This window comes from Equus quagga, chromosome 2, assembly GCF_021613505.1.
Source record: "Equus quagga isolate Etosha38 chromosome 2, UCLA_HA_Equagga_1.0, whole genome shotgun sequence".
Classification (NCBI taxonomy): domain Eukaryota; kingdom Metazoa; phylum Chordata; class Mammalia; order Perissodactyla; family Equidae; genus Equus; species Equus quagga.
Genome location: NC_060268.1, coordinates 50,477,625 through 50,499,439, shown reverse-complemented (window position 1 = coordinate 50,499,439; position 21,815 = coordinate 50,477,625). Strand labels below are relative to the sequence as shown.

Sequence of the window (21,815 nt, the reverse complement as noted above, 5' to 3'; positions counted from 1 at the left end):
GGCGGCGGCGGCGGGCGCGGCGGGACGAGGCAGCGGCCCCCGCCCCCGAAGTCCGTCGCCGCGCGGGGCCGGGGAGCGCAGGGCGGGGAAGCCGCGGGGCCGCGCCACGTCCCTCGCCCGCCCCAGCGCGGGTCGTGCAGGCGGCTGCAGGCTGGGGGCTTTTGTGTCTGCGACTCGGGAGCGGCGGGAGCGCGGCCCTCCTCCTCAGAGGGCGCTGTGAGGGCGCCGCCAGGGCCGGCAGCCCGCGCCTGCCTCCCTGTCAGCGGCTCCTGAGGCGGCGGCGGCGGCGAAGAAGAAGGAGTGGGAGGCGGCGGCGGCGGCGCACTCGCCCTCCGCACATGCCGGCCCCGGGCGGGGGGCCGCCCCCAGGCCGCGCTCCCCGCGGCCGCCGCTGAGCCCGGCCAGCCCCCGCACGCGGCCCGGCCGCCCCGAGGCCTCGTCCTCCTCCCAAACTTTGCAAAGTCTGCCGGCGGCCCCACCGCCCTCGGCCGCGCCTCGGCTCGGAGGCTCGCCTCGCCGCCGCAGCGGCCCCGCGAGGAGGAGGAGCCGCCGCCGCAGCATCAAAGAGACCGACTTCCCGCGGCCTCGGGGGGAGTCATGCTTCGCGGTCTGTAATGTCAGCAGAACAGGAGAAGGATCCCATTTCGCTGAAGAGAGTTCGAGGTAACCGAGAAGGGCGCCGGGGTGAGGGGTGAGGGGCGCGCGGGCTGCGCGGGGGCCGCGTGCCCGGCCGCCGGGAGGCCACGGGGCGCCGTCCGGGCCTAACTCCGCGCAGCCCGCGGCCGAGGCTGCGGTGGGAGGCGCGCGGCCCCGCGCCCGCCCGCCCCCGGGCCCCCGCGCGGCGCCCTCGCCGCCTCGACTTTGTGCTCGGAGGCAGTTGAAGCGGCGCTCAGCATCCCTGCGGCCCCCGCCCCTCTCCCCCTTCCCTCGTTCGCGAGACAGCACAATAGGCACCTCGGTGGGGGAGGCGGAGACGCCCCCGGGCAGAGTCCGCGACCCGTGCCCACCCCCTAAAAAGTAAGTTGGACCGCACGGAGTTGCCCTGCTCGAGGACGGTGTGCGGGGCCTGCGCCTCTCTCCCACCCCCTGCCCACCCTACAAAAGACAACAGACACACGGCTTATTTTCTTTAGGTTTAAGAGGAGAAACTACATAAATTCAAAAGGCGTTTTCTCTGTTGGCTTAGGGATAAGAATCAGATCACCCCAAATTAGTTTTTTCCATGATTACTTGGCTGCTGCTTTGCACACTAGTTCGGAATTTTTCTGCTGCCTTATTATCTAAGAAAAATAAGAAGGAACGATATACCAGACAAAAGATAACGCATGTAGATTCGCAGACGCCAAATACCTTCTTGAAATTTGGGGGATGTGCTCCGGCTCCTCTTTCCAGCTCTTAATAGGGTTAAGGCTGAAAGTCCCAAAGTTGAAGTAATACTGTTTGTTCATTAAGCAAATATTTATTGAACATGTACTGTGTGCTAGGCACTATTCTTGGCACTGGGATACAACAGGGAACAGAGCAAAAGGGAGTCTTCACCCAGCAGGAGCTCACACTGGTGGGGTAAACAAGTGGTAAACAAAAAAAGGTATAGAATGTCAAATGGAAGTGCTATGGAGAAAAACAAAGCAAGGCAAGTAGTTCAGAAATATGTATGGGAGTAGGGAGGTAGCAGTTAGGTATGTAAGAGGGCTCGCCTGGAAGGTGATGTTTGAGCAAAGACCCAAAGGAAGTGATAGAGCAGAGCTATATGGATGCGCATGGAAAGAGAGGTCTCAGCAAAAGGAACAGCAAGTGCAAAGGCCCTAGGTCTGGAATTGGTCTAGTGTCTTAAAGCAACAGCAAAGAAGCTATTGTAACAGGTGCAGAGTGAGCAAAGGGAGAGTGGTTTGAGCTGAAGGATAAGGGTGATTGTGTGTCGGGGGTCTTGTGGGCCATTTAAAAGACTTTGAGATGTGGACTGGACAGTTTTGAGGGTAAGAGTGACTGATCTGACATTTTTAACAGGGTTTCTCTGGCTGCTGTGTGGAGAACAGACTGTAGAGAACAGTGGCTGAAGTGGAGAGGCTAGTTAGGAGGCTATTGCAATAATCCTCTCATCCAAACAGGATAAGGAGCTTTATAAATCAGTAAGTAGTAAGCTAAATTTCCAGTTAAGTGAAGTAGTGATCAAGGATCATAGTCATTCATCTATCTTTTTGTTCCGTGTGACTAGAGATTAAACATATAGAACTGGCTTGCGACACAGTGACAATGTGGTATCCAAAAAAATTCGCTCCAGTGTTTAGATAGAGATTGATTTTCTTAGCTGTTTATGCAAAAACATGCTTTAGAGCAGAACATTGTTTTTAAAGGCTTAATATCAGCACAATCTTCCATTTGGTGAAGGTTTTCTATTTCAGCTTTCTTTTCTGTTTGTGGTTATGGGTTGCCAAAGCCTTTAAGGAATAGACCTTTCTGAGATACAATTATTCCTCTCATATTTTTGCCATATTATTTTGCCTATTATTATAAATTACTTTGGGGTTGAAGGAAAAGAAGGAGAGCTATCAAGTTTATACCTTTGAACTCAGTTATCAGACTTAATCAAATGTAATTTTAAATAAAATGGATAGCTATTTTATTGTGGGTCAAAAACACAGGTCTATCTTCATTTTGTTCCAATTGCTGCTTTTAAGTTTGGTGCCTTAGCTGCTGGGAGTTGGTTCAGGTGTCAGTTTGAGAACATTATGGGAGTTAAGTACCAGAATGAAAAACAAAGCCCTTTGTAAAATAAAAAGTCATTATGAGGAGGGGTTTTTATAATAAGTTGTTTTGTAATAATTAGAACATTAATTTGAAATACATTTTCAGATTATTTTATAATCCATAAAAGATACCGGAATATATACATGAGCTCTTCTGAAGCACAATTCTGCTGAACTTCACTTCCCTGGGACTTTTTAAAATAATTTCTATCATCAGACTGCATGCAGGACATGGTGTTTGGAGATCATAAACTCTTGAGCAGTGTTTCTCAAACTGTTTCCCATCCACTGATGTATACAGAGTTTTTAATGTTTATGTATTTATTTCATGTATATTATAAAAAATGTGTCATCAAACCTCTTGCTCAGGATAAGGCTAAGATATATAGATAGGTAGATATAAGGTAGATATCTATATATGTAGTTTCAATATAAATTAAGAAAATAGTATAGGTGAAACTCAGATATGGCAAAATTATGATGGTATGAATGACTAAGGACTTTACAGTAGTATAATCTATAGACCAAAAGCATCATAATCCCCTGGGATGCTTATTAAAAATGTAGATTCCTGGACCCACAGAATCAGGATTTCTGGGAGATTTCTCTGAATCTTTAACAAGATCTCCAGGTGTTCCTTATAGACACTAAAGTTTGAGAGCTGCTGCTGGTAGACCTAGATTGCAAAGGTGAGTGGACCAAAGGAAGCTGATTTTGGGGTCTTCCAAACTTGCCCTGATATTTCAGTTTTAGATTCAGAATTGCTATTTAGTGGCAGAGTATCTTACCCCTATTTTCTACCAGTTCTTATCACCCCCAGACCTTCAGCCCTTGATTCTAAGACAGATCCATGAGGGTTGGTACAATATCTTGATTATCTTTCTATTTCTCCCCTAATTGCCTTGCCTACAGTAAATATCAAATGAATGAATGAGTAAATATGTGAAGTAACTCATTCATGTCTTTATGCTGCTTTCTGATTGTCCATACCCCTCGTACTGCTTTTACATGCCCTTTTCCCTTAGAATGTTACCTGTCATCCTTCTTTTAACCAACACTCCCATTCTCCAGTATTCTTAGAACTCTTAGGTGTTGATCTGATGACAATATTCCTTCATTTATTCAACAAATATTTATTGAGCAGTCATAGTGCCAGATAGTGGGAATACATTGATTAAGAAGACATAACTCTTGTGTTTAAGAAATTTTTAGTCTAGTCCAGGATACTGATAAATAAGTAGTTAGTTACGAACAGCATGGTAAGTGCTGTGATGCTCTATAGGAAATAAAGGAACCTATAATCTGTCTTTAAGCAAATCAAGGAAGGCTTCCTGGAAAAGAGTTCTAAGAAGCAGTGGGTGTCCCTTTGTGTTAAATGATGTAGAAGGAGCAGCAAGGAGGATGAGGCATGAGAAGAAGGTCTAGGAAGTCAGTGCTGATTTTCAGAAGGCACTTCTGGGAGTAAACCACATTTCGTTCGAAATGTTAGTGAACATTAAGTGGTGAAGATGTGACTTAAAAGAGGCTTGGTGGCAGACATAGCCAATAACTTGGAAAGATAGGGTCAAGAGAAAGTTTTACGAATGTCTTTTTATTTATTTTTTTCCTCCCTTGAAAAAAGACTTAACCATATTTGTAGACTTACAGAAGAACCCGATGTAGAGGGAAAGGAGAGAAACTGAAAAGGCAAAAGAGGAAAATTCATTAATAAAGCATTCAATATATGTTTTCTGATATCTACCATCTGCTAGGTACTCACTGTTCCGGAAGCTGGGGGTGAGACAGATGAGGCTCCTATTCTCATAAATCAGGTCTCTGCAGATGAGAAAAGTGGAATAGCATGGAATGGCATCAAGGATTCAAGTGAACAGTTAGTCTTGGAGAAAAAGAGAATGAAGGAAGAAAGATAGAAATTTCAAGATGAAGAAGAAGGAAGATGAGGCATTCATTTCAGATGAAATGCTTTTAACTAGAGTTGGAAATGACACTGTAGAGGTTAAGAATGTATTTTAGAATGGGATAATAACAGAAATGTTATGAAAGTGCTAAAAGTAGACTTTACTAGAAAATATAGACTGTCTTGATCAAATGAGTGTATGGAGGATTTAGATTAAGATTGGAGAGGAAGCATAATTTATGTAGTCACAGAATCGTGGGGAAGAGCCAGTGAGAGAAAGTCTAAAGAAAAGGTTTTTTGGAGTTTTTGTTCTGGTTTTTAATTGGTATATGTAAAGGCTGGGCAGATTATCAGGAAAGTGAGTTTGGTTTTCAACACATTAAATGAATATCCCCCTGGGATATTCCAGTGTACACAATGGATATAGGTGGTTTGGAACTGAGGTGAGTGGTCTGAGCCAGAAATAGAGATCTGGAAGTTATCAGTAAACAGGTGAATACTAATTGATAGCTTGGGAATAGATGAGCTCACCCAAGAGAGATTGAAAAGTGAGAAGAGACAAGCAACTTTGAGAATACTAATATTTAGGAGACAAAGGGAAAAAGGACCCTGAAAAGCAGAATGTGAAGGAGTAGCCAGAGAACCGGAGGAGAAAAACCATAAGGGAATGGTGTCACAGGTATATAAAAGGAAGAGTGGATTTATGGGGGGGAGTTAAATGAATTTTGTTTTTAATGTGTTGAATGAAAGGTATCTCTCAGTGAAATATGGGTATGCTCTTTCTCCCATATTCCCTATCTTGGTGAACATCATTTGTCCAGTCACCCAAACCCATCCTCCACTCCCAACCAGCACTGTCCCAAAGTCCTAGAATATGTCTGCTTAATATGATTTAAACCCATCATCTCCTTGACCTTTCCACAGCCTCTTCTTTAGTTCAGATATTACTTATCTGTTTGATCATTATAATAGCCCTCTCATTGGTTTCCTGGCCTCCCATTTTGTCCCTTTTAATTCATTTTCCACATTGCTACTGCTGGTGATAAATAACTACCATCTATTGAGTACTTACCAAGCAGTTTGCTAAGTGGTTTAAATGGATCATCCTGCTTAATCCTCCCAATAAGCCTATGAGTTAGATGTTATTATCATTCTAGGTTTACAGTTGAGGAATTGATGCTCAGAGAGGTTAAGTAATGTGTGGTTAAGTAACATACTCAGGTTTACCCAGCTAATAATTGGCAGGCTAGAACTTGAGTAGGGCCCAAAGTCTTAGCCACATCTAACCTTCTTTTATTGGCCCTTTTAATTTGGCCCAGGTCTACCACTTAGTCCTTCATCCTCCATATTCCATGAAGTGTTCTCTCCTTGTCTCCTGTGCTCTAGTTCTGAAATATTCACATTTGCTCTGTAGACGTTGTCAAGGTCTCTCTTGTCTTTAAATGTTTGTTTGCACATTCTGTTCCTTCTGCTAGGCCTGCCCTCTTTTTTCCCACCTTTGGTAAGATATTCATCCTCAAAGTATCAGTTCAGTTGAAACCTCCCAGGTTGTCTTTCCTGACACTCCTCCCTCAGTCAAGATTAGATTAGTTCCTAATGTTCCCTCAATGTCCCATACTCGTCTCCATCATAGTATTTATCACATTAAATTTAAGAGTTTCAAAAAAAGGGAGAAAAATAGTTTCCTCTAGATTAAGATCCTTACAGAGAGGAATTATTACTTTTATTTCTATACTTAACAGAAGCTCAACAAATGTTTCTGAAATCTAATTTGATGAATGTTAAGAAAGAGGTTTCAGTAGCTTCAGGTAATCTAGTCTTCCTTGATTGCTTCCCCCAGAGGTGTGGGAGAGTTACCTCTTGGGAAGATTATACAATTCTCTCCTCTGACACTCATATTCCAGGAAACTCAAGAGGTCTAAGTCATCTTTATCTTCAAGGCTACCTGTAAGGTATGATCAAGAGTGATTTCAGGTCTCCTTTCCTATTCCCAGTCTCTACAGATGTGCTAATAAGCAGTATTGAGAAACGACTCTGGAGCCCAACTCCCAGGGTTCTGATTCCAGCTCTGTTATTTACTAGCTGTGTGGTCCTTGGCAAGTTAATCTCTCTGTGCATTGGTTTCCTTAGCTGCAAAATGAGAATAATAATAGTACTTATCTCAGAGTTTGAAGGATTAAATGGGTTAATAGATATAAAGCACTTAGAACAGTGTCTGGTACATTGTAACTTATATATAACTGTTTACTTTTAAAATCAGAAAAAGAACGCATAAAATATACATTCTAAAATATAGTGAGTAATGTGATCAACATTCACTTTTAGGTATATTTAATCAATTAATCAGTAAGTAAATGACCTACAGCATATTCTTTCTTGTTTTGTTTGAGAATGGTATGAAGTGAACAGAAATGAAGGTTATCTCCCTCTAGGGAGAAAACAATGAACAACAAAAAAAATTATAAAAGCAGAAACCTCAAAGATTTTACAATTTTGGTGAAAAAGACAAATACAGGTTCTTTTTTTGTTGTTTTTTTTTTAATTGAGTTATTGATAGGTTACAATCTTGTGAAATTTCACTTGTACATTAATGTTTGTCAGTCGTGTTGTAGGTGCACCACTTCACCCTTTGTGCCCACCCCCCACCCCACCTTTCCCCTGGTATCCACTAAACTGTTCTTAGTCCATAATTTTAAATTCCTCATATGAGTGGAGTCATACACAGATTATCCTTCTCTCGCTGGCTTATTTCACTTAACATAATTCTCTCAAGGTCCATCCATGTTATTGCAAATGGAATGATTTTGTTCTGTTTTGCAGCTGAGTAGTATTCCATTGTATATATGTACCACATCTTCTTTATCCATTCGTCTGTTGATGGGCACTTAGGTTGCTTCCACGTCTTGGCTATTGTAAACAGTGCTGCAATAAACATTGGGGTGCATAGGACTTTTGGGATTGCTGACTTCGAGCTCTTTGGATAAATACCCAGTAGTGGGATGGCTGGATCGTATGGTAGTTCTATTTTTAATTTTTTGAGGAACCTCCATACTGTTTTCCATAGTAGCTGCACCAGTTTGCATTCCCACCAGCAGTGTATGAGGGTTCCTTTTTCTCCACAACCTCTCCAACATTTGTTGCTATTAGTTTTAGATATTTTTGTCATTCTAACGGGTGTAAGGTGATAGCTTAGTGTAGTTTTGATTTGCATTTCCCTGATGATCAGCGATGATGAGCATCTTTTCATGTGCCTATTGGCCATCAGTATATCTTCTTTGGAGAAATGTCTGTTCATGTCTCCAGCCCATTTTTTGATTGGGTTGTTTGATGTTTTGTTGTTGAGTTGCAAGAGTTCTTTATATATTATGGATATTAAGCCTTTGTCAGATATATGACTTGCAAATATTTTTTCCCAGTTAGTGGGTTGTTTTTTTGTTTCAATCCTGTTTTCATTTGCCTTGAAGAAGCTCTTTAATCTGATGAAGTCTACAGGTTCTTAATTACATGACTTTTGTGAGTGTCTGCAGCTTTTTTCTTTATGATTTCTTAAGTTTTTGTTTAAAAATTTGGCTGACTTTGTTAATAAAATAAGTTTATTATTAGAGGTATTGTATAGAGTCAGCTTCACATATGGATACTATCCACCCACCCTGCTAAACTTTTACCTTTTTGTGCCACCTTAAACCTCATGCTCCTCAGTAATACAAACATCATTAGTCTGGGGAGAACAGCTGGCACAGGAACCACAAATATTTGAAACCTTAAATCAGTGATGTTGAGGGCTTTCTGAATTGAGTATTTATTACATGCCCAGGTTGATCGAGGTTCTGGGCATCACATAGTGGGCACTTTCTGCCTTGCATTCTCAAAGGAAATAAAGGCACTTGCATTTCAATCACATAAGGGCATTTCACCAAATGCTTGATGTAGTTTATATAATACTATATTCACATATTAGTTCGTAATATTTCCATTTCACGGTAGAGACCAGTATTACAGAAGTATGTGTATCAGGTGAAGACAAAGCTGTTAGCTAAGATGTTTTTCATTCATAGTAAATCATGGAATAAACTGACACCATATCCCAGACGTCTGTGCTATTATGAAAACCTGATATTTGCGTGTCCACTGAGTGTGTTGACACTGCTAGATATGAGATATTTTCATAGGATGGTAAATACTATGGAAACTGAAGTGAAGTGAGCTTACGGTATAGTTTAGCCTAGAGGAAAGCAAAATAAGAACTAGTATTTGAATGCCCACTGTGTGCCAAGCAATGTGTTGGCACTACCTCAGTTCATTCAGGCTGCTATAACAGAATGCCATAGAATGATTGGCTTATAAACAACAGAAATTTGACTTCTCACAATTTTAGAGGCTTAGTCCAAGCTGCCAGCACATTCGGTGTTTGGTGAGGATTTGTTTCCTGGTTTATAGATGGCTGTCTTCTCGCTGTGTCCTAACATGCGGAAGGGGTAAGGGAGCTCTCCCAGGTCTGTTTTATAAGGGTACTAATCTCATTCATGAGGGCTCTGCCTTCATGACCTAATCACTTCCCAAAGACCCCACCTCCTAATACCATGACATTAGGGGTTAGGATTTCAACACAAATCTTGGGGGAACACAAACCTGATTGGTGTCATTTAATCAGCATAGAATACATAAATATATACTTATTTGGAATAATGATGAAGAAAGTCTATTTAAAGGAAAATATTAATTATAAAATATTTTAAAATAATGCAATCACATTACTTATGATAACAGTCATTATCACAAACCAAACAATTATTATAAATAAAATAGGGTTAAAAAATGAAAGTTTAAAATACATAAAAGGCACACTGCTATCTAGTGTACAGAATAATGCTCTCACTCCTTTTTAAGGACTTGGGGCCAAAATAGATTGAGTCTTTAATAGGAGGAATAAAGAGGGTATAATTAAACGTACAAAAAAAATAAAGGCCTAAAGTAAACAGTCCACTAGCTCTATAACCACTACTTTGCCCTTCCCTGGATTCTGACCTTTCACTTCATTTTTGAAGAGTGGAATCATAGAAATTCTTGGTAGCTTATATTCTAAGTAGCCCTGATGACCACGAATCTGATCTAACATTAGTGATTACATCATAGAGAGGAACCACCAGTATTACAGACAGCAGCAGGAAGGACCTAGGTAAGGCCAAAAGTCAGAGCCATTGAATGTGTTAGTTAACTCTTTAGATGACCATTAAGTGGGCAACAGAGGCCAGTAGGAATTTGAAGGTTTGTTTTATAAAGGAGAGGTTAGACTCTTAAATAAAAAATTAATACCATAAAACTCAATTTTCATAAAAGAATTTTAGGTGGTTTTGCTCACAGATTACTTGAAAATAATGAGTTTATTTAAATGATTCCAAAAGTCAGAGTTTTGCCTTAGAGTAAATATAAGCAATTATTATTAAAGTTTTGGAAACTGAACAGAGGTGGTGGATACTATTAAGAGTACATTTTGTCCATCTTAAATTACATTACATTTTAACTTTACAGTTATTGAGTAGTCTTAATAATGCTTTGAATGGTAATTTATATATTCTAGGTTAGAGATTAGAGACTAATTTATTAATAATTGTTTTCATTTTTAAGAATTATCTTTTTCTATTTATGCTTTTGTTAAAATGAAATACCCATGACAGATGTTAGAAAGACAGGGCTTTAATGTTTGGCACCTTTGTTTATTTATATAACCAGTTTATTATTTGACCTCTAAGACCATTGCTAATTCTTTTTCCACACCAAACTCATCAGAATTTCTAAGTATTCAGATTCAAGAACAACACATTTTTCTGTTGTATGTCAATGTCTACTGTTATAGAAAACTGCATACAAATTCTTAATATGACATCATCAGTTCATTTTATATAGGCTACTGAATAGTTATAAATTGGTAATAGTTTTTCTTTTTTAAAGATTGGCACCTGAGCTAACAACTGTTGCCAGTCTTTTTTTTTTTTTCCTGCTTTTTCTCCCCCAACCCCCCCCAGTACATAGTTGTATATTTTTTCTTGTGGGTCCTTCTAGTTGTGGCATGTGGGATGCTGCCTCACGGTGGCCTGATGAGCGGTGCCACGTCTGCGCCCAGGATCTGAACCGGCGAAACCCTGGGCCACCAAAGTGGAGTGTGCGAACTTAACCATTTGGCTGTGGGGCCGGCCCCCCGGTAATAGTTTTAATCATTCCTGAACCATCAGATTTTGAGTAAGTGACCTTGAGGGGTGGACTGGATCTGACTATTAGTTCTTTACTTACCATCTGCTAAAATGGGATTAGCACATTAAATTAGAACTAAAAGATAGGAGTTCCTTTAGTTTGAACCAGAAGTTTTCATTTTTGCCTTTTGTGGGGCACTAAGGAAGACAGGATATGCATAAGATTTTAGGGAGGCAAACTAGTATCTTAGAAGTAGATAAACCTAGTTTTACCCCAGCAACCAAAGGAAAAATAGGTAAATTGGACTTCATCAAAATTAAAAACTTATGTGTGTCAAAAGACACTGTCAAAGTGAAAAGACAACCCACAGAATGGAAGAAAATATTTGCAAATCATATATCTGATAAGACTCTAGTATCCAGAATACATAAAAAACTCTTACAACTTAACAACAAAAAAGACAAACAACCTAACTGAAAAAAGGTGTTTCTTCAAAGAAGACATATAAATGGTCAATAAGTACGTGAAAATATGCTCAACATCATTAGTAATTATGGAAATGCAAATTAAAACCACAAAGAGATACCGTTCATACTCACTAGGATGGCTATATTAAAATAAATAAATAAATAAATAAATATTGGGGAGGATGTGAAGAAATTGGAACCCTCAGACTTTGCAGGTGGGAATGTAAAATGGTACACCCAGTGTGGAAAACAGTTGGGCAGTTCCTCGAAAAGACTTACCATATGACGCAGCAATTCTACTTCTAGATATATACCCAAGAGAATGGAAAACATATGTTGAAACAAAAACTTGTACATAAATGTTCATCACAGCATTATTCATAACAGCCAAAAAGTATAAACAACTCAAATGTTCACCAACTGATGAATGGATAAACATAATGTGGTATATCCATATAATGGACCATTATTCAGCCATAAAAAGGAATGAAATACTGATACATAATATAACATGGATGAGCCCTGAAAATATTATGCTAAGTGAAAGAAGCCAGACACAAAAAGCCACATTATATGATTCCATTTATATGAAATGTCCAGAATAGGCAAATCCATATAGATAGAAAGTTGATTAGCAATTGCTGGGGACTGGGGAATGATTGCTAATGGGTACAGGGTTTCTATTTGGGGTAATGATGGTGTTCTGTACTTAGATAGTGGTGATGGTTATACAACCCTATGAATATGCTCAAAAACCACTGAATTGTACCCTTAAAAGCAAAAGAAAACAAAACCTTAGTTTTAGATTTCAGTGCTGCTCTTGACCAGTGGTATGACCCCTTTACGTTCCATTTCTTTGTCTTTCTTTTTTTAAAATGGGGCTGACTTACCTTATAGTTTTGTTATGCAGACTGAATGAAAAAACGTATAGTTAGACTTGTAACGTGACTTGTAAGTTAAGATGGTAGAACAGAGCTGCTTTACAGAATCTTTCTAATTCCAAGTGAAATGAACCAAAACATTTTTACAAAACAGCACAGGGGCCGGCCCCGTGGCTGAGTGGTTAAGTTCTCGAGCTCCACTGCAGGCGGCCAGTGTTTCCTTGGTTTGAATCCTGGGTGTGGACATGGCACTGCTCATCGAGCCACGCTGAGGCAGCGTCCCACATGCCACAACTAGAAGGACCCACAACTAAGAATATACAACTATGTACCTGGGGGCTTTGGGGAGAAAAAGGAAAAAAATAAAATCTTAAAAAAAAACCCAAAAACCCAGCACAAATGTTCAGCAACAGCAACAAACAAGGGAAGTGGCACAGCCCAAGACCAGAAATCTGGAATAGGGTGAAATTCACTGTCGTAGGCTTCTCAGACAACTCCTGCCCCTTGGAACCTGATTTTTGAGAATTCTTACTAATAACTCTAAGTCTGGAGAGAAGCGGATTAAATGTGTATTCTTATCTTCTCACTCCTTTGAATAAGAAAAAAATGAGTGAAACAGAGAAAGATTGTTTTGGTTTTTTTGTGTGAGGAAGATTGGCCCTGAGCTAACATGTGTTGCCAATCTTCCTCTTTTTGCTTGAGGAAGATTGTCACTGAGCTAACATCTGTGCCAGTCTTCCTCTACTTTTTGTGGGATGCCACCACAATGTGGCTTGACGAGTGGTGCTAGGTCCACGCCCAGGGTCTGAACCTGGGAACCCAGCTGCTGAAGTGGAGTGCACGGGCTTAACCACTACGCCACTGGGCTGGCCCCAGTTGTTTTGTTTTTTTTTTTTAAAAAAAGAACTGACTGTCTCTGACAGAAAAGAAAGCTCTAGAGATACAACTTTAATCAGGGAATACAAGGGTATCGTTTCATGTGACTGCATTACTGCACCCTCCGACTAGGTAGATGTGCATATAAAAAAACCTCAGAATTAAGAGCCTGGATGTTCCAAAGAAACACAACAGGTTAATCTTACTAATATAAACAAGCATTCTAAAAAGAATATTAGCAAAAATGATAACATTCATATAGAAATGAATAAATTGGATTTATTTCAGGAATGTCAGACTGGGTTCAACCTTAAAATAATTTAAAGGAAAAAAATCGTATGATTATCTCAGTAGATGTAGCATACCACCTAAGCCGAGCAAACAATCTTTGATGTGAATGAAAGGGAGTGAAAAAGTCACTCGTGTTAAAACAGAGAAAATAAAAGGTCTGAGCAAAGTTGCAAGATAACATAAAACCATGATAACTACACAAACAGACCATAGCAAACAACTAACAAAGACAAAGAAGAAAATAACAGCGTGTAGAAGATGAAGAACCCATAAACTACAGGACAGAAGGAAATATCTCACATGTATTTCAAATGGTAGAACTTAATAAAATAAAATGAAAGCTCAAAGACAAGATTATGATAGGACAAAATAAGATAAAAGGTAAATTGCAGACCTAAGGAAACAAATTGAGGACTAAAACAGTGTGATTACAGAACAAATAAGTAAATTAGAAATAAGGAACAGAATAGAGATGGTTAAGTTACATAACAGAAAAGCTTCAGATAATCAGATTAAGTGCAGACGAAAAAGAGTAAAGTCAGAAGAGCTAACTAGTAGATACGGAGCTACAAGTCTCTGTAGCATAATGACAGTTATTATGCCCTTGAAGTGGAGCACTCAAGAGAGCAGAAAAAGTATTCAGAGATAGGATAAAATAAAATTTACCTGAAGTGAAGAATTGAATCTAGAGATAGTAAATGCCCTGCTACAAGGGGAAAAAAACAGAATAAGATGTGATACTATATTCTCAACTTTCAAAGCAGGAAGTCAGTCAGTGCTATTTAAAATTGAAAAAAGAAAAACCTTAATTTCTCCAGCATAATGTTTTTCTTGATGTCTTTTCTTAGCCTTAGAGGGTTCTTTTCAAAAATTTTTGTTTTATTTTTTTAAAAATCTCTTGGGGCCAGCCCCAGTGGCCTAGTGGATAGGTTCCGTGCACTCTGCTTTAGTGGCCCGGGGTTGAGTTTCCTGGTGCAGACCTACACTGCTCTGTTAATGGCTATGCTCTGCTGGCGGCCCACATACTAAAAAAAATAGAGGAAGGTTGGCATGGATGTTAGCTCAGGGTGAATCTTCCTCACCAAAAAAATAAATAAATAAAATTCTCTTTTGGTCAAGAAACATTTGGCATATTTTTCAGGTTAACTTATTTCCTTATTCTAATAAAGTTATAATTTAATGCTTTCATTTTAAAAATAGTATTTTTTGTAAAGGTATTACTATTGCACTATATACACAGAAGGAAAAGTAGGGAGGTAGGTAGTAAGCTAGATGTCTGGAATGATGTTAACCTAGTAGTAATGATAGTTTCTGGCTCGTGGGATTTGAGAAAGAAATCAGTCAGAGTCTGGTCAGGAGACAGAAACCATTACCAGTTATTTTTAACAGAATTTAATATAAAGTATTGTTAACAGATGTTAAACTGAAGTGGGAAAATAGGATACCAGAGTTTTCACGGAAGTGTCCACTGTGGGAAGCATCTACCATTCCTAAGGCTGTGGGTCAAAGGAAAGAGGTTGGAATTATTAAAATATGTAAACTCACAGGAGGGGCCTGTGAGTCTCAGATCTCTGAGAAGGGGGTGCTACTTAGACTGGTAATAATGCCTCTGGGCTTAGAGGAGGGGCCTCGAGAGCTGGAACTCAGACCCCTGGTGCTGACGTCTGTGAGAAGGATCCAGCAGGGCTGTTTGGGATAATAAGTGAGGTTAAAAAATGATGTTGTTTTGTTCTAGATGACTAGCCAGAACAGGGAATATCTTTCCACTTATAAGTCTTCCTCTGTCTCTCTCAATAGGGCTTTTAAAATATTTTTGTTCCATCTTGTGCATTTCTTGAATTTCTTGCTAGCTATTTTATTTTAGTTTTGTTCTGTAAATGAAAACTCTTCTTCTACTTTATCTTTTAACTGGTCGTAGCTTGTATATAAGAAAACTTTTGATGTTTAAGTATCAATTTAACATCCAGAATCCTTACTGAATTTTGTTATTGTGTATCATAGTTTTTCACCTCCACAGTATTTAAACTTCTCTAAATGGCTCTTACAGAAATCTGCTTCACATTTTATTATGGAGGGACTATCTCCAACACACTGATTTCTCTTTATTGCCAAGTACCATACTTTTCCCAAACTAGTATTGATCATTGATCATTACTGGTCTCCCTGCTGCTACCCCTGTCCTATCACCAGTTTATTGTCAACACAACTACTAATGTAATCTTTTAAAAACATAATTCATGTCACTTTCCTACTCAAAACCTTTAAATGATCATCCACTGTTCTTCAAATAAAATCCAAATTCCTTAACATAAATTCCAAGGCTCTGTGTCTTGGTCTGCTTGGGCTGCTATAGCAGAATGCTTAAACAACAGAAATTTTTCTCACAGTCTGGAGGCTGGGAAGTCCAAGATTAAGGTCCCGGCCAATTCAGTTCCTGGTGAGGGCTCCCTTCCTGGCTTTCAGATGCCCGCCTTCTTGCCATGTCCTCACATGGACTTTCCTCCCTGTGTGCACATGGAGAGAGAAAGCAATCACTCTCTCTCTCTTTTCCTAGAAGACCGCTAATCCCATCATAAGGACCCCCACCCTCAGGACCTAATGGAGCCTTAATTACCTCCCAAAGGCTGCACCTCCAAATACCACAAATGCCATCACATTGAGGGTTAGGGCTTTAACATGTGAATTGGTGGGGGGTGGGGGGATGCTTCGGGTGGGCACAGAAACATTCAATCCATAACACACTCGGCCCCTGGCCGAGTGGTTAAGTTTGTGCGCTCTGCTTCAGCAGCCCAGGGTTCAGATCCTGGGCACAGACATGGCACTGCTCTTTAGGCCATGTTGAGGTGGCATCCCACATGCCACAACTAGAGGGACCGACGACTAGAATATACAACTACGTACTGGGGGGATTTGGGGAGAAAAAAGTAGGGGACAAAAAAGAACATTGGCATAACACTAAAATGATCTGGTCCCTGCCTATCTCCAGTCTCTTCCGAAGGCACTCTCCAGAGTCCCTTAACACTGGCCTCTTTTAAATTTCTTAAACACATCAAGCTCCTTTCTACTTAGGAATCTTCGTATGTGCTATTCTCTCTGCTTAGAGGCTCTTCCTTCTGCTCTTCACATGAGAAATTTGTTATCATCCTGTAGGTCTCAGTTTAAATATCCCTTTCTCAGAATCCACATATATAAGCAGGTCTCCTCTAATTCTCTGTCAACTCATTGGATTGATTGATTTATTAATTTATTACAAATGTGTATATATGTTACTACAAATGTGTATCTATATATGTGTGTGCTTAATTTTATTCTTCTATCTATTTTTGTATATGTTCGGAATTCTCCATAATAAAAAGGTTTTTTTAATGGAAAAATATCATTGATAAACTTTTTTTTTAACCTCTTAAATGAATAGTCAAGCTTTTGCTTTTGCTTGCTCATACACTGTTAAGAAAATAAACATACATTGTTGTATTTTGATAGTACCTTTAAAAATTAAAAGGCACATTCCTTTGATGCCATAATTCGAGTTCTGGGAATGACTTGTGCAATTATGTAAAGACATTTATACGTGATTTTCATTGTGGAACCGCAGAGGTTTGGAAACAACCTAAATATCCATCAGTTGGTGGGGGGACAGTTTAATGAATTATGGTATAATCATACTATGAAATACTACTCAGTTATTAGAGAAGGGAGCAGTTCTATATGTAATGACATGGAATGATTTCCAAGTTAGAAAACAAGGTACAGACCACTGTGTGTAATATGCTTCCCATCATTTCTGTATTCCTCCAAAAGAGGAATTTATCCAGATTATCTTTGGAAAGGTAGACCAGCAACTAGTAACAGTGGTTGCTTCAGAGTCAGGGAACCAGATGAGTGAAGGTTTGAGGGCAGGATGGAGACTTTCTTTTTTACTGAAAGAGTAATAAAAAATACTGTGGTAGTAGAGATGAATGACTGAAATTATGGGGAAGACTTTTGAAAATAAAGATAATGAAAGCTTAGTATTGCTTTTATCTAACAAAAATAGAAAATGTTGACAGGTAATTATAATAGATATTGCTAGGAGAGATGTCAAGTGATTTCAGTTAGAAGTGGAAATATTATCTGGATTTTATTTATTTGTTTTTAGGTGGTGATAGTGGACTGGATGGGTTAGGAGGACCAGGTGTTCAACTAGGAAGCCCAGATAAGAAAAAACGGAAGACAAATACACAGGTAAATTGACATTTTCTGTAATAACAGTTTTTCTTCACTGATACGATCAGACTGATGAAGTCGATTTAAATTTGGTCATGGGTTTTGTTTCTCATCCTCATTCAGAACCTAATTATGAATTCTGCCTTGATTATATTTTTTTATTCTGCAACTAGTGGCTATTGTTGGACTGTAGGCAAGAGTAGATATTGCAAGGAAGTGCAGACAGACAAGTTAAAATGCTTATTCTTAAATCTAATTTAAAAAGCATAGATACCTGTAGTTCTATTAAAATATTTAAAAATATATAGACACAAGTTTAACCTGAAGTAACGTTCCACTCTTATAATAATTCAGTAGTATGTGCATATCATGCAGCAGTCATGGTGGAGGCATCATTTGTCTATGACCTGTGGTTGTAATAAACAGTTAGAAATACTGGCTTTTGTGGTTTTATTCTCTATAAATTTTGAAGCAGTCTATGATAAAGACTACAAATAAGTATGATGTGTGTATAGACTACTTTTTTCCATTTTGGCCACCATCTATGAAACTTGCAGTGTGACTAAAACCGGCAGTTTATTTTTCCAATCTGAGGCCTAGAGCTTAGTGCTGTGGGAATACTTTAATAGCTACCCTCTAAAGCTAGGAAAGAAATTTAGATCCTGTTTATTGTTATTTAATGTTATGGCTATTTGGGGGTATAAAAGGTATTTTTAGTTAGAATTTTAAGTGAAAGATTCTAGAGTTATATGGACAAGCATATTAAATGGAAATTATGGTAATGAAGCTTCTTTTGAAGGTTACCTGTGGAGTTTGAAGTAACAATGGATTTGAGCTCAGAAAAGCATACCTTAATTCCTTTCCTAAATGAAAGAAACCTACACTTTCTTATCATTAAATATAAGTAAATATAAACATGACTTGGGTTCGAAAGGTCAAGTGAAGAATTAAATTTTTGTAACACTGCAAGAGAAATTTGACTAAAATTAGGTTCATAAGTGTTAAGATAACAGGACAATTTTAATGACTTCTTTGATCAAAACATGTATTTTACCCTGCATTCTCATTTCAGGGGCCTTCTTTTCCTCCATTGTCTGAGTATGCTCCACCGCCGAATCCAAACTCTGACCATCTAGTGGCTGCTAATCCATTTGATGACAACTATAATACTATTTCCTATAAACCACTACCTTCATCAAATCCATATCTTGGCCCTGGCTATCCTGGCTTTGGAGGTTATAGCACATTCAGAATGCCACCTCACGTTCCTCCAAGAATGTCTTCCCCATACTGTGGTCCTTACTCACTCAGGAATCAGCCACACCCATTTCCTCAGAATCCTTTGGGCATGGGTTTTAATCGACCTCATGCTTTTAACTTTGGGCCACATGATAATTCAAGTTTTGGAAATCCACCTTATAATAACGCACTAAGTCAGAATGTTAACATGCCTAATCAACATTTTAGACAAAATCCTGCTGAAAACTTCAATCAGATTCCTCCACAGAATGCTAGCCAAGTGTCTAACCCTGACTTGGCATCTAACTTTGTCCCTGGAAATAATTCAAATTTTACTTCTCCATTAGAATCCAATCATTCTTTTATTCCTCCCCCAAACACTTTTGGTCAAGCAAAAGCACCACCCCCAAAACAAGACTTTAATCAAGGAGCAACCAAAAACACTAATCAAAATTCCTCTGCTCATCCGCCTCACTTAAATATGGATGACACAGTGAATCAGAGTAATATTGAATTAAAAAATGTTAATCGAAACAATGCAGTAAATCAAGAGAATAGCCGTTCGAGTAGCACTGAAGCTACAAACAACAGCCATGCAAATGGGACGCAGAATAAGCCACGACAACCTAGAGGTGCGGCAGATACGTGCACCACTGAAAAAAGCAATAAATCCTCTCTCCACCCAAGCCGTCATGGCCATTCTTCTTCCGACCCAGTGTATCCTTGCGGAATTTGTACAAATGAAGTGAATGATGATCAGGATGCCATCTTATGTGAAGCCTCTTGTCAGAAATGGTTTCACCGGATCTGTACTGGAATGACTGAAACAGCTTATGGCCTCCTGACTGCGGAAGCCTCAGCAGTGTGGGGCTGTGACACCTGTATGGCTGACAAAGACGTCCAGCTAATGCGCACTAGAGAAACGTTTGGTCCACCTGCAGTGGGCAGTGATGCTTAATCACAGCCAGTAACTAAAGTGGGTTTTTTTTCCTGTGTATTACAGAAGTTCAGTGACACAGGATTTTAATGTTTTACATTATTTTTTTAAATGCACACACAAGATTATTTACCTTTTAGTTTTTATTAATATTCCACTTCAGTACTAGTGCAAATTTTGTATCATTGTTTGCTATCTTCAATGAGAATAATGTATATGAGGTGCTTTAGGAAGTACTATACAAATAAATGTTATTTGTTGTTGTTAATCATAAACAGAAAAGCCTCTTGAAGCTTCAAAATAATATGTAGCAAATGTAGGCAAGTTTTGACTTTTAAAAGAATCATTGAAAAGTGTGTACTTCAGCGCTGAACTTTGGCAATATCACATTAAACAGTTCAAAAATTTTTCAAGGATCCATTTAACGTGTTTTCAGGAAAAATTTATGTAGCTATAAAATGAAAGGAACCATACGTTTTAATGGATGTTTTTAAAAAAAATAGGGTATGACACCAGATTCCTCCCCACCCTGGGTCCTTGAAATTAGTGACTTTCTTATTTTTAAGTCAGTCTTTCCAGGATATCTGTTTGTAGAGAGATGAGACAGATGTTAGCATAGAGTAGATGCTCCGTAAGTATTCATTGATTGACTTGTGGATTGTACCACATGAAATTGCTAATATTAGATCAGTTGAAAATTGACTACAATTAGTAGAGTTGACATAAAGGTATGTTTCTAGTTGTGCTATTTAGAATTATTATAATATGCTCTTCAATCTTCAATTTTCTTTGATTATTGAGTTGCATTGTTTTCCGGAGAAATAAATAATATGGTATCCTCAGAGGAATTGCGAATAGCTTTTCTAATATGATTTCAAACTGCAACATATTGCAAGTGAGACAGGTAGAAACATCAATTAGGCGTTACAAGGCTCTGCTAGCGAAAGAACTACTCAGTGGTGGTTTGAAAACTCTTGTTCTGGGGATCTGAATTCAAAAATGAGCCCCAGGAGAGATCAAAATCCATTTTAAGCAAAGACCAATTAAGAGCCAAGGTGAAAGCTAACTCAACAGTTCGAGGCCTGCAGCAGACAGGAGTTTCTGCTATGACTGGGAAAAGTGTAAAAATGGACCCAAAGTATCCTCTTGAGAGATGATAAAGAACAGAGATGGTTGAAGGGGAAGTCATTAAGATTCAAAACAGCAGAAACCTATTTTTGGAGAGGATCATAACATGTGACCACAAAAAAAAAAAGATACTGTATCACAATTGATAGCAGTTTATACAATGGTTGGATGTTGGTGAAGCTCCCAAACTTGTGCAGTCATTATCATTGCAACCAAAAAAGTCCTGAAGACTGTATGGTGATCTGCGAAAGGGATAATTGACTACTACTGTTTAAACCCTGGTGAAACTACAGCAACAGCATATTGCCAAGAAATTAAAATTATGCATGAAAAATTTAATTAAAAAACGTCCTTTGATTAATAAACATGAACTTACACTTTTACATGACAGCACTTGACCTCACATGTCACAAGCCACTAAAGCAAAGTTAATTGAATTGGGCTGTTAAATCTGGTCATGTCCGTTGTAGTCACCAGCCGTTTATCCAATCAGCTACTGTCTTTTTCATCATTTAGAGCTTTTTCTAAGAAACAACATACTCTCCAGTTGAGAAGCAGTAATTGGAGGATTTGAACAATTTATACAGCCTAACATGATGAATTTTATAAAAATGAAATATTTAATTAGCTATTAGAAGAAAATTAATGCTCATGCATATTTTGATTGAATAAAACTTATTTTTTTAAATACAGTGTTTTAATTTTGACCTACGAAAACAGCAATTTCATATGGTACAAGGTAATATAAGGTTTTCTCCATTTACCTGTGACTAGTTAGAGGTGAGTACAAAGTATTTTCAATAGTTGTAAAATATATATCTTTACAGTTTTAGGAAATGAAATGATAGAAACTATAATACTAGGTACTCCTTTGTGTGAAAACTTTACCAGTTGAGGCAGATTAAAATTCAGTATTTTTGGCTGACTCTGATATTTGATATGTTCAGTAGCATACTT

The 21,815-nt window shown here is 38.8% G+C and overlaps 1 protein-coding gene across 1 annotated transcript; it reads left to right on the top strand.

Annotated features, from left to right (window-relative positions):
* The first annotated feature begins 540 nt into the window (after nucleotides 1-540).
* PYGO1 (pygopus family PHD finger 1) lies at nucleotides 541-21,570 on the top strand. The gene is made up of 3 exons (XM_046653827.1): nucleotides 541-663; nucleotides 17,487-17,572; nucleotides 18,627-21,570. The coding sequence occupies exons 1-3, from the start codon at nucleotides 615-617 to the stop codon at nucleotides 19,749-19,751; spliced, it is 1,260 nt and encodes a 419-aa protein (XP_046509783.1). The 5' UTR covers nucleotides 541-614; the 3' UTR covers nucleotides 19,752-21,570.
* Nucleotides 21,571-21,815: the final 245 nt, after the last annotated feature.